Source organism: Nilaparvata lugens, chromosome 4 (assembly GCF_014356525.2).
Source record: "Nilaparvata lugens isolate BPH chromosome 4, ASM1435652v1, whole genome shotgun sequence".
Classification (NCBI taxonomy): domain Eukaryota; kingdom Metazoa; phylum Arthropoda; class Insecta; order Hemiptera; family Delphacidae; genus Nilaparvata; species Nilaparvata lugens.
In genome coordinates this window covers 54,758,971-54,773,006 of record NC_052507.1, presented here as the reverse complement: position 1 = coordinate 54,773,006, position 14,036 = coordinate 54,758,971, and the positions used below count along the sequence as shown (strand labels likewise).

General features: G+C 34.5%; 2 protein-coding genes across 6 annotated transcripts in view; one reads left to right on the top strand and one right to left on the bottom strand.

Annotated features, from left to right (window-relative positions):
- LOC111052517 (ubiquitin carboxyl-terminal hydrolase 4) overlaps nucleotides 1-7,624 on the top strand; it is a 56,312-nt gene extending 48,688 nt beyond the window's left edge. For all 3 annotated transcript variants that reach the window (XM_022339227.2, XM_039425882.1, XM_039425880.1), the window contains exons 17-19: nucleotides 2,384-2,517; nucleotides 5,580-5,774; nucleotides 7,093-7,624. In XM_022339227.2, coding sequence (XP_022194919.2) covers nucleotides 2,384-2,517; nucleotides 5,580-5,774; nucleotides 7,093-7,192 — 429 coding nt within the window. In that variant the 3' untranslated portion in view covers nucleotides 7,193-7,624. The remainder of the gene's footprint in view (nucleotides 1-2,383; nucleotides 2,518-5,579; nucleotides 5,775-7,092) is intronic.
- Nucleotides 7,625-9,895: 2,271 nt separating this feature from the next.
- LOC111052522 overlaps nucleotides 9,896-14,036 on the bottom strand; it is an 87,383-nt gene continuing 83,242 nt past the window's right edge. For all 3 annotated transcript variants that reach the window (XR_005571066.1, XM_039425878.1, XM_039425879.1), the window contains 3 exons: nucleotides 12,724-12,897; nucleotides 11,066-11,269; nucleotides 9,896-10,200 (listed from right to left, as the gene is read on the bottom strand). Coding sequence is in view for 2 of the 3 variants with exons in the window: in XM_039425878.1 (XP_039281812.1) it covers nucleotides 9,985-10,200; nucleotides 11,066-11,269; nucleotides 12,724-12,897 (594 nt within the window). In the remaining variant the exon portion in view is untranslated. The remainder of the gene's footprint in view (nucleotides 10,201-11,065; nucleotides 11,270-12,723; nucleotides 12,898-14,036) is intronic.

Genomic DNA, 14,036 nt, shown 5'->3' with positions numbered 1-14,036 from the left:
AATACAATGAAATAATTGTTAATATTGAGTACATTAATATAGGCGACATAGGCCTTCAATGAATTGAATGTCAAGTTAGACATCAATTGAACAACTCAGATATGGGATTACGCTTGCAAGCCAAGGGTAGCTATCAAATACAATGAAATAATTGACAATGTTGAATACAGGCGACATAGGCCTTCAATGAATTGAATGTCAAGTTAGACATCAATAGAACAATTAATAGGCGTCGATGGCCTTAAAATATCACTTGCAAGCCAAGGGTAGCTATCAAATACAATGAAATAGTGTTGTTAATGTTGAATACAGGCGACATAGGCCTTCAATGATTTGAATGTCAAGTTAGACATCAATTGAACAACTCAAATATGAGGTTATGCTTGCAAGCCAAGGATAGCTATCAACAAAATTGAATGTCTTGGTCGACATTAATACACTTGTAAAGCCAAGGGTAGCTATCAAAATTGAATGAAATACATATTATAACCTTGACATAACGTAGGACAGTGCTCTCAATGAGACATACACTGTAACATATTGAATTCATGTACATAGGCTCGATTGCCGAAAGTATGGACAATTAAATGTTTTTAATTGCCGTAAAAGTTGAATGATAGCTACAAAAATCATATGAATGCACATTAAAATGTTTGAATTAGAAATAGAGAACAACGTGGTCCAGTATCGACACGCTGTAGTATTTTTATGAACAGTTATGCAATACATGCGTAAATGAAAGTTGATTAGAACGATTTACGTAACCTGAATAAAATTTTGAAGAAGAGATGCAGCCAGGCAGACAGGCAAGGAATCCACGGTACCCCAAGGAACAGGACATCAGCAAGCGACGATATGATGGCCATGCGATGACGAGAATGGAAGCGTCCAACACAGTAGGCAATTCCCCCAGTGGGAATGTGAGCAAGAACATGTAGAATTCCAAACAAATAATCCGAATTTCAAGTTGTGGAATTTTTAGATTGATTTCCAAACGGTAGAGATGATGAAATTGAAAGTTTGAGTTTCAAGAGGTGAAGCCAATTGTTAGAAAAATGGCGATAGATGCCAACACAATACTATGAAAGTTTGACAAAGTTTATCAACGTAAATACACGAAGAAATTGATGAATAATTGAATCACAATTGAAGAATAGATTTAACGAATTAATTTGAAGGAATAATTCACTTTTAAAAACGTTCCGTAAACTAGATGAATTTGGATGAAAAAGTTTAGACTGGGAGCGAATGTGCACTCCCGACTAGACGTGATCAAAGACAAGGCAAAAAGCTAAGGCTCGACTGAAAAAGGACAAGCCGGAAATGTTCGATACGTAAGTAAAACGTTTGATGAAAAAATGGCAAATATCTAGAAAGTAGGATGCCTAAAAGACGAAATAAATTCCAAAAAAATTGAATAATACAAATATTAAAATTGAAACAACGAATAATACGACGAATAATATTAGAAAACAAACTTGACTATGACAGTGACGTGGAACCGTGACTGTGACGTCACCGGACAGCGCAGACGAACAAAATGACGTCTACGTAGTAACGGAATGAGTATCGAAGTGGAACCGTTCCAATAAATGCTTTGTCAGATTTTACAATATGATAATTGGGATGAAATATTTTGATATTTCTCCACAGCCAACAAAAGATTTTGCAACAGTTCAGAGGTAGAAAAGGATATAGAGTTATCTGCTTTGTCCAATTTTAATCAAGTGCTAGATGCTGACTTTGTAAACCAGAAGTCCGGGTTTGAATCCCGGTCCGGGCAAGATATTTTTCTCTGACCAGTCCCGTGTTTTGTATAGACATGTCCATCCTAAACAGTCGTCAAGTCATGTCAGAGGTCCTGAAACTGATCAGGTGCGGCCTGAAAACTCTTAACATCAGACCTGAGCCAACCAGGTCACTCGGCATTAAGTGAAGTGATGATCAGTTTATCAGAGATTGACAATGGTGTAACAACCTAAACCGGTCTTACTAACTATCAATAAAATCAGTGGTTTTTTACAATTTCTTAGTCTTTTTTATTTAATATAAAGTGACGAAGTGCTGACTTTATTTAACATGAATCTTACTATAATTATTATGCTTTTTTCAACTGAAGATGGTTGTAATACACACGAAACTGAGCCGATTATAACATTAGGACGTTATTTGGATAAATGCCAGATTAGACAAAAATCTAACATCACAAAACTATGAAAAAATACACAGAATTACGCGTAAAGAAAAATAAACTGAGATGTTTATTCTTTTAACGCATTTTCACATCTACTCACATGCATTCCGCCATTGTTTAACTTTTCAGTGTATTGTATTTAGTTTTTATGAAATGGTTCATCTATTAATTATTAATTTTAATTTGCAGGATTGTATGGAGCTGTACTTAAAAGAAGAGTCGATTTCAGGGTGGAACTGCCCTAGCTGTAAGACAGCGCGAGCGGCCACCAAGAAAATTGATATTTCAAAACTACCACCGATACTAGTCATACATCTTAAAAGGTACGTCTAAATATTAGAATTCCTTATTTATAATTCAATATTTATCTAAATATTGTTTAATTCTGTTAATTATTCTCTGGTTTCACAGTTCATTTTTGGTTGTAGATGAGTAAGCAAATCCTTTATTATCAAATTGAATTAACCAATTATCAGAAAATGTTTCACTTATACATAGGAGAAATCCAAGATTTTAATAGATATGCCTAATCAGCCAGAAGGTCCCTGGCTGTCATTTGAAAATCATTGCCAACAATGAAAACCAGGTTACTTCTCGTTATGCGCTGGCTACAGCTATTGTGAGATTCTTGTCAAACTATTAGCATTGGCTAAATTGTAGGCATTGATGTTATTATTTATTATGAATGCTGACACTAGAAAGTGTTTTGGTTCTTAATGTAGAAGGTTTAAAAGCTCATTTGCTGATTAGCCTGTTCACAGGGACAATTCCGTAGAATATATATTGTTGGAATTATTCATCAAAATGATTGATTGTTTGCAATTAGGACTCTATTACACACACATATTTAGCCGAATATGACGACAATATTCAGCGGTTTTAGATAGTTGATCTAGACAAAGGTCTTGTAGTCAAATATCTGTCTATCTAGTTGAAAGTGAAGTTATGTATTCGCAGTTATAATTTTGATTTGAGTTTGTGTTTAAGTTGTTTAGGTCTAGACAAAGGTCTTGTAGTCAAATATTTGTGTTTTCTAGTTGAAATTGAACCAGGCCTTATGTATTCGCGGTTACAATTTTGATATGAGGTTGTGTTTGAGTTGTTTAGATTGAACAGTTGGAACAAATGTTGAATGCATTTATTAGAGAATTGTGATGTTTCGAACGTTTATCAAGAATCACGTCAAGTTGGATTTTCTATCAGGGTTTTCTCTGACTTGTTTTGCAAGTGTAAAGCCAGTCCACATTTATACGAGTAGTCATATCTAGTTGAGATTGAAGAGCTTTGTACTACCGTACATATTTCTCTCACATGTTCAATAGATATGTAGGTTTAAGGTATGATGCATGCCGTCCGTCCGATGACGATGTGTGTGCGCCTACCTTTAATGGGGCCCGTAAACTTGGAATCAAATACTTTTATAATAAATGCGACCATAACTTTATCTTCAATTTTTAATATTAAATTAAAGAACAACATTTGTATCATACTTTTGAGGGAAATGGGGTTTGTTTTGGCGTCAAGCTGTAAAACTCTTGTGAGTTTTAATATTATTTTCATGTAATGTATTTTCAATAAATAGATTTTATTTACAGGAAATGCAGACAGTTTGAAGAGTGAGCTTATTCCACAATAGCTTGTTTCTCACAAATTCAACAGGAAAGAAAATAGTGAATGAGAAAAAGTCTTGAAAATCCCCTGTGTTATTCCCCACAAACACATTTTCACCACATTTCATTAGGTTATATAGAATTCAATTGGTTTTTTATCGGCGACCATGTTATAATGCAAACATTACTTACATCACAATCAATGCCATAGCAGGGGTCTTTTCGCGGTGGATTTTCAAAAATCTATTTTGATGTGAATATCATGTAACGACTTGAACCGTATTATAAATACGGTTTCCGATGTACGGCATTAATATTACGATTACGGCATCAATATTGAAAAATGGGTTCTGATGCTGGCAGCAGGTTTCAGTTTGTCAAGTTTTCACTTAATCTAGTATTTAGTTTGACAAGTTTTCAATTTGTCAAGATCTCAGTTTATAAAGTTTTTGTTTCGTTAAGTTTTCATTGCGTCAAGTTCTCATTTCGTCAAGTTTTCAGTTTGTCAAGTTCTCATTCATCAAATTTTCAGTGTCATCAATTCTATCAGTTCTTCAAGTTTTCAGTTCATCTAGTTTTCAGTTTGGCAAGTTTTCAGTTCGACTTGCTTTTCAGTATTCCAAGCTTACTGTTCACTCTCTCTGAGTAGCTTTTTACCTATTGTTATTTCAATCTTTTTACCATACAGGCTAATCAGCAATGTGATACTTTGCTTGAATGGTCGTAGATAATATATAGTGTATACTCAAGTTTTATATGGTCTTTAAAGCACTTGTGAGGAGATGTTTAATGCCCGGTTGCAGAGTCGTTTAATTCATAAAATCAAACATAGCTATGTGAGACATAGTTTAAAATCACTGACATAAACATCGGCTTCATAATATTTGGACGATTTGTGACAAAATCAGGAAATTGAAGAAGTTTTGGGCAATGGCCTGTTTTTCTTTTCCGACTATTGTATTGTTCGCTCTATCTAATAAATAAATAAATAAATAAATGGTTGGTTGTTTTACAGTCGTTTGCCGAAGCCCATTTAGCTATATCTCGAATTAGCATCACACATAAGTCACACTGCAGCTCTATTAAATTTTTTCCGTACATGCTTCTATCCAACCAATGTCTTGGCATCGGGGAAAGTTTCAATCGACATCACTGTGAACAGACCTAAAAGACCTCACATAAAATTGATAAACAATATGGCGACTCTTGGCTTTTGGCGAGATTTATCACCATATTTAGCGATTTGGAGGTTATAAACAACTTGAAAAAACATTGGGAGAGAAAAAATAATTTACTTATATACAGATGGTTTTTCGTAAACATCTTTCAAAAAAGCTAATCACAACCTTTAAAATGCATTTGGCGGGATTATATATTGTATTTTACAGCACGACTTCGGGCCCATAACTTGACTGACCGTTTTTAGCTATTGAAGACATAAATAAGCTCTTTCTGACGACTGTGTAACGAAATAATATGTCTAATTGGGCGTTTTTAGATTTATGGGAGCTATAGTTTACTTTGACATCTGTGCAACGAAAAGTGGAGTTATGGCTTCATAAATAAGTTGAATGCCTGATTTTAACTTTATGTGACAACTCTTAAATCTACATCTAACTCGTGCGTTAAAGATCCTTATTATAATAAACTACAGTTGTGCAAATATATTTCAGTCTCAGTGAACGTCTCCCGTACAGTGAGAATATAATTCCCATAAGTTGGATTATAAATGAATGCTTTTTAAATAATTAATATTATAAATGAATGATTTGTAGGTTTACAAGCAACGGCGCGCGGAAGAAGCAGACGCTGGTTGACTTCCCGGTGGAGCGGCTGGACATGATGGGCCACGCGGCGAAGGGCAGTGAGCAGCGAAATCGCACCTACGACCTGTATGCGGTCAGCAACCACTATGGCACCATGGAGAGTGGCCACTACACCGCCTACTGTCTCAATCCCGACCAATCTAGGTACAACAACAATCACTCTATTCTACTTACATTATGTACATGCTTAGGTTGGTTTCGTATCAACAGCATTTCAAATTCAAATTTTATTTATTCAAACTCACAATATTTACAATCAGAATTAAATAGAAAAACAAAAACACACAGCTCAGTTAGATAAAAAATATTAATAAAATAAATACTAGTATGTTTTATTAGAAAGTTGTGAATTGGAATAAAAAATACTACTTGCTGGAAGTATAAATACTCCACGTTTGCAAGTAGGAATGAATATCACTTAAATTAATTTTGAAATCATGGATAAATGGAGAAAGAAAAGACTAGCAACCATTCATTCTCACATTCACTCACCTTGCACACTTTCCAATAACAGCTCATCTCACTAATGCTCATTGTAAGCCACCAAAATTACATTGAATAAGGATCCTAAATGTTCAGGCATAAGACTTCTGAGCTTTACTTATTATTGTAGATGGTTAGGTAGGTCTCATAATTATCAACAACAATCACTGTTATATTATGTAGATGATTCAGTAGTTTTGTCATGTGGATGTAGATGGTTCAGTCACAAGAGAGAGGTTGAAATTGTAGTGGCGTGAGGAGAATTAAGTACTCTATTTTTCTCGAAATCTGTTTTGCGCACTAGCCGGCAGGGATGCCAACCTGATGTCCTCTTCATTAGCCGACCTTCTTATTATCACTCAACCATCTTTAGAATAGTGTATTATTATTATGACATGATAGTCGCTTTTATGTTTATGTCCCAATTTTCAATGTTAACTCAAGCCGATAGTCCTGGGAGTTCTTTTCGACAGTAATCGGCTTGAGTTAACAAAAAATTGGCTTGGAATTTGGAACATAAACGACCTATACAATGGGATATCTTATTCAGTTGCCACTGAAGATGTTGCCATAGGCAACGAAAACTAGTTTTGGTGAATAAAAATGTTATAGTGGAATTCGACAACATCTTTTTCCTTTTTTTCCTTTCTTTATCTTAATATCTTATGATATTTTTTCTCTATGGTATAACCAGGACTTCTTATATACCGGACCTGCGCCTACAAAAAAATGGCCGCCGCATGTGGTGCCCGATATTGATATTTTAAACGGGAACTAGACAAACTGAGATGCTCTCTAACAGCTGATTAGTGATTTTTCTCAGTAGGAATTCCTACAAGACCACTACATACGGCGGCCATTTTGTTCTAGGCTCAGATCCAGTAGTATATAGGAGGTCCTGGTATAACTAACTCACTATGAACAGTAAACTAACGAACTACACACGTGAATCAATCAATTTCTGTGTTGTATGTTGCAGATGGTATGAGTTCAACGATACAGATGTGATAGAAATTCAGGACAAAAATGTTCGAACATCGGCTGCTTACATACTCTTCTACCGGGCTGCTAAACGATAGCTAAAGGCGTCTCTATAGATTCATTTTAAACTGTCAATATAAGTTAAATGGGAAGAATTTATGGAAAATTGAATTTCTTATTAATAGTGAATGCTGACAGTTTCAAGTGAATCTCACTGTACATCTGTACATACATACATTACCAAAACTTTCCAATCTACTGTGTACATTGCAAGCAAATTAAAATATTATTAATATCTATAGGGAAACTTATAAAGTGATTTTTTGTTGTATATATTATAATTATGTAAAAAGACTGAAGTTGTAAGTAAGCTGTATATTACTATAACTATAAATACTTATTGTTTATTACTATCATCATTATAATTATATGTATATTGAATTCTAGATGAATAATAGCATAGTTATGGATACAACTATTGAACCTTTTTTTCTTGTTGTTGACTTATTTTAATTAAAATTGATTGGCCATTTGTGGAGAGTCAGTTTCCCTTGTGTTTGAATAGACTGAAGTTTGTGTTTGATAAAACCATAGAGAAACAATAGCGTAAGTAGATATCTCATGGTATAGGGCGTTTATGTCGCAACTTTTACTGTTGTACTGATTGTAATCTCAAGCCGATTACTGTCGATTTTTACTGTTTTGACCGGGTAAGAGTGTATGAACGGCACAATATGAGAGACTACATTTACTACATTTACTACCAGCGTCATAAAGCTTCACAGAAAAGAACTACGTGGTCTATCAGCTTGAGATAACAGTAAAAGTTGCGACATAAACGCTCTATACCATGGGATATCTACTTATGCTATTGTTTCCCTATGATAAAACTCATTAGTTTAATAATAAATATCATTTTTATAAATCAATCAAATTAACAAGTGAACGCTTCCTTATTGGAAAACAGTAAAAGAAACAACTCCTGTAATAAGGGATGAGTTCTATGAAACAAGCTTCTTATTAGGTATGGTATAGAAAAGAACAATTGAATGAAATGTATGAAAGAAAGTGTATTAATTGAACTTGAACTGCATGCATTTTAGGGTGTGCGCAAACATAGAGCTGTCAGGACTTCCAAGTTCCAGTTCCAGCGCAGCCGTCGTAAGAGGATACAGATAATAAAAGATATCGGTATCACTGTGAATAAATCACCGTTGACCGTTCTGTGTGCACACAGCCTTAGAGAATGGAATTGACAAAATATCAAATTTGAATACTTTGAAATGTCATTAACCAAGTGAAACAGCAGGAGTATGCCAAGTTAGGTCAGATAAAGTACTATGTGTGGTGTCAGTTTCAACCAAATTTGAGGTACTTTTTCTTTCTGCTAAAAAACCCTGATATACATGTACATGTTCATAGGTCTAGTCTAGTCCATGGTTTATCATACAATTTGAAATGTAATATTCACTCTGAAATTTAGCATTCTCATGGTTCTTGATGTACGGAACACGAATCTGATTTGCGAAATTAGCTACCGTTCAGGAGATATGGACATTTTAAAAATTCCAAAATTCTCATTTGCACTTGTAAAATCACACTCGGTATATTAGCTAGAAGCGCCGAATTTTGTCTCAACATTCCTCAGGTCAAATGCCTAAGGTGCAAATTTCAGCCAAAGCTGAGATGAATTAATAAAATCATGGATGATTTTCAAGAATTCCGAACGGATCGTCGGATTTGGTTGATCTTGGTACCAAATGAAAAGACATACCGTACTCAACATATAAAAAATTTATTTTTTTGGAAAAAATGGTGCCTTCTGATGCAAGGAACAAGATTCTGCAATCAGATTTTCAAAATTCGCCAAGTTCAGGAGGTATGATTTTCCAAAATTTGCAAATCTTTTGTTTGCAGCTTCGTAACTAACTCTATATAGTAGCTAGGGCGTCAAATTTAGCCTTGACATTTATCAGGTCAATCACTATTCATGGTGTGGTTTATTGATTAAATAAGTCGATATTATGAAATTGATCCATTTATTTTGATAGACCGATTTTGATTTGTTATTATTTGAATAGACTGACAAACTTCGTGCCAATTTTTCCAATAATAATCATGTTAATTTTTTTCTCAATAATAATAATATAAGTTGAAAATTTATAACTGGTTTCATTGGATTTCTCAGCTAATTTTACATAAGAATTACGTTATACTCAAGCACCTTCATGAGGTTTCAAAATAATTAAATTGAAAATTAAATTTGACATCTTCCGCCATCAATAAGCACATCTTCAAATTTGACATCTTCCGCCGTAATAGAGCATTTTAGGATGTATATTTACTACAAGGTTTTCTTCATTTTGATGTAAGGAAACACCTCACGAGGTTTGTCGGTCTATTTTAAAAACAGAAACACCATCTAAAACAGATTATAAAATGTAAAATAGGTAACGGAAATCCATTGAGCTCAGAGCTAGGAAATACTTGAGAAACTTATTCTTCTTTATACACTAGTTACTGCATAGTGCGATTTACCTCAAACGTATTTCTTATTTGCTACCCATCCAAATATACTGACAAGTTTGAGGTGAATCTCACTGTAGGCTCAATGGAGTAGTTTCATATATCAACTTATTCATATTGTTATTGAATAAGGAAAAGCTTAGAAAACATCTTATATTAACTAATAAGATAATACAAGAAAAACTTCAGCAACATTTTTTTGTATTGAAACAGATGAACCAATGTAGAATAATTGTTAACATTGAGATAAATAAGGGAAAACTTGAGAAACATTCTTTAACAGATCAAATAATGTTGATTAATCATCATAATTAAACTAGAATACCTCTTGGTAAACATTATTCATCACAATATTGAAAGAATATTATTGTCCTGCTGATTGAATTGAGAAAGTTTTGGAAAGGTTTTTGGCAATGTACATCCTTTCGAGGCGTTCAATGCGGTCGTAGAGCTCGACTCTTGAGGCGGGGAAAAACTGAAGCAGATTGCTCCAATCGTCGAAACACAACGACAGAATGACACACACTTTCAAAGCCTTGTAAGTGTACGAGTGAGGCATGTTCTCGTACAATCCTTGCGGCTGCAAAATAAGAAAAAAAATTGCTTAAAAGTAATATCGTTGAGATGATATTATATTTATTTATTTAATGATACACAATTCACAAAAATGATTGGGAAAGGACCAACAGGCAGAGCCCAAAACTGTTCCTCCCCCGAATTTCTATTTATACACTATTTCATAATGTTTCATTTATTTTTGAATTTGAGTCAAATTTTCAGTAAAAACACTTGAAAACAAGAAATTTTATATATTCTGAACACAAAACAAAAAAACACGAATGTATTTGTACAAATTACATAAGAAACAGAACAAATCAACTTGCAAAGTAGCATAGTACACACTGTCAACAACACTTTTCACATGATCAAACATTTCTTAATTACACTTTCTTTTTGATGAAGAATTAACATGGCTATAATCTTTCTATTCCTGAATAGTTATTGTTTGCTAAGAGAGGGTGACTCCACACGCAACGGCAAATTGGAAGGTCTACCTCAAGACACCCGGCTTCAAGAAAAATGTATTCATTTATGCATTGATATAACAAATCATAATCTAGATATGAATGGGTGAGAGCAAAATGCCTAGCAGAATTGTTCTACTCCTAAATTTCATGAATAGTAAAATTGCCAAAAGATAGGTTTTATTTTCACTTCCAAATTTATGACCAAAATTAAAAAAAGAAACTAGAAATTTTGAATTTGATAGAATGAAGCACTGAATTGGAAACTAATATTATAAATTAAAAATTCAATCACAGAAAATATCCATAAATTCTCCATCCATAAGTTAAGATTTGCCTTGTCCTTCGTATTTCCACGTGGCATATGGAGCCAGGAATAATTGATTTCATTGAATTGATAGCTATTCTAGCAGCACTTACAACACCAAAGAAGTCTCTCTGCTGAAAATTGAGCGTATTTCCGTCGGAATTGGAGGCCTGCACTGCGCCCTTGTGAATGATGTACATCCTGTTATTGACCTGCCGTTCATGGGCGATGATGTCGTTCGGGTGGTACACAATCTGCTCACAGCAACAGGCCACCTGCCTCAACAGGTCCTTGTGCAGGCCCACAAACAGGAAGCACTGCAACAGGAATGGTCAGTGTACAGAGAAGTGCAAAAGTAGGTGCTAAGTCATGTCGTAACAAAACTGCAGTCACCAATAATAAATAATAATATTTGAATGGCTTTAATTGGTGGGTAGTCCCTGACGGAAGTTCCACCTCGCCTGAATATATAATTTAATCCGTCAATGGGCCTTACAACTATCATGATTCAGCCGGGACTGACAATTTAACGCTGACCAATGAGCAAATAAATACACTAGTCTTGCAATCAACATTCCCAAATCCAATGCCAATAACACACATACACACTGATTTTTGGACGTACGATCTTTATCCATCTTTATAAATTCTATTAGATTAAACATAACTTGGCAAACCGATGACCGATGATGTGTTCATTGTTCGCCAAGTTCCGTTTCATCTGGTAACTTTCATAAGGAAAAAATCTAACTTCCAAGAATCTATGTGTGTGTAACTGGCTTAATAGTTTCATTAGGCATTCTAAGATCCTAATGACCGGTTCAATAATTCTCTTCAGTTTCTGCCTTTCAATAATCTTCCAAGCCTCATTTTTATTGATTGTTGGTCATGTAATCAGTCAACTAGAATAGTATACCTAACCATCATAAATATAATATAGCAGTAGCAATAAGAAAACTTGGCCAGGGTTGTAGTATAAATAGGATAGGGCATAATTAAAAAATTATAGTAGGTCCTTGAGCAGATCGACAATTAGGAAGCACTGTGACAGAAAAGGAACAGAACAAGAAGTAGTTTACAGGAGATATTAAATTTCCATTTTTTTCAAAACAAAAGTGAAATAAAATACATACGTTGGACTGTATTATATTTAATAATTCGTATACGTATCACTGTATAATAATTTATCTCAAATATCCAATGAAAGCTATATACATAGAACTAAGGACTTCTGATACTGCAAATATTGACCGAAGAACCAAACCATATAGCTTTCATTGGATAGTTTAAGTAATTATTATACAGTAATAAAATACATACATGAAAAGTGCAGGGAGAAAGTTATGAAAATCTGGTGTAATAATAATAATATCGAGTGACCTGGCTGGCTCAGGTCTGGTGTCAGAGTTTTCAGGTCGCAACTTATCAATTTCAGGGCCTCTCTCACATGACCTAACGACTACTTTTTAGACAGCCGACACCGACGAAGAACATGTCCATTCGAAACACGGGAAAAATATTATGTCCGGGCTGGGAAAATCTGGTATGACACACTCACAAAACGTTGCTTCCCGTTATGATAAATTAATTCCTACACAGTCTAGGAGAAATAGAGCCTATAATAAAATTCTCTTCAAACTATTAATATTGGTTGAATGAGAAACATCGGAGTGAATCTCACTATAAAATTATAAGGATTCACTGTATTTGGAGACCTCATTTATGTTTTACTTATATCCAATGCCTATTTAATAACTGATCGATAATTTACCTCGGTGAAATGTTTGCCGTAAATCTCGTTGCTGAGGTCCTGCTGCAGACAGATGTTGGCCATTCTGAAGAAGGCGGGGATCTGCTCGCCGCTATGCCCCGCCCACAGCCTGGTGCAATACTCCACCACCGGCCTCACCACCGATGTGTTCACACCGTTCACCGACAAGTATTTCTGACACAAAAACAAACTGAGAAGTGAGTCGATTCTCAATTGTCACAAATTACAGTTGTATGTCAAAAGCCATCCTATTCTATTATAGTTCAGCTTAGAATTAAGTCAGTGAGCAATAATGAAACATCAATAAGAAACATTGATGAAAGTTTAAAGGAAAATAATGAAACTTTCAAGAGAAGGATAAAAAACGTTTCCAATGAACCTATTCAAATTAGATTAATAAAATTCTTTAAAAAATTTAAATCCATCACTCTAAACAATTATTTTGTTTATGAGTTGAAACTTTTCTTTATAATTTACCACTCGCTTTACCTTATTGAGAGAAAATAGAATTAAACAAAGATATTCTTTTTCAATCAACTACTAAATTTCAACTTACCAAAAAGAAGTTGCAGAGACTGCTATGTCATTTGCTAAAATAATGAATTCTGTAGTATGGTCCACTTGAAACTGGTGCCAGTTTGAGAAGAATGTTGTTAGTTTATGGTGAATTTCACTATAGTGAGGTCCACGTTATAATGGCAGTGGAGAAAGATGGGAGAACAGCGTTGCCACTGCTTCTATAGAAGGCAGCTGATATTGGTATATCTGATGTAATATCAACTGTTCATTCTTGTTAAAAATTATCAATTTTACTCCATTCGCCAAGAAAATATATTCTTCAATGATAAAATAAAAAATATAATAAATTGAGATTGAATATTTTGCTAATTAATTATATTTTTACATTGTAAAAACCGATGTAAAAGAGTGGTGTTCTTTGTGATAAGAGAGTGAATTGTCAGATGAAGGGAAATGTGTATAGATCAGTTGTGAGGACAGCTGTGCTGTATGGAACAGAAACATGACCCATTTCAAAGATGGAAATGACTGAGATGAGAATGTTAAGATGGATGTGTGGGGTTACAAGAAAAGATAAAATAAGAAATGAATCGATCAGAGGCACTGTAAAAGTTGGACCACTGGGAAAGAAAATGCATGAGACAAGAATGGGTTGGTTTGGACACGTGCAGCGACGGGAGGAGGATTATGTTGGACGAAGAGTGCAGGATTTGGTTTTGGATGGTGTGAGAGGATGAGGTAGACCTGAGATGAGGAGGGGAGATAGAATAGCGGCTGACTTGCGGGAGAGTGGT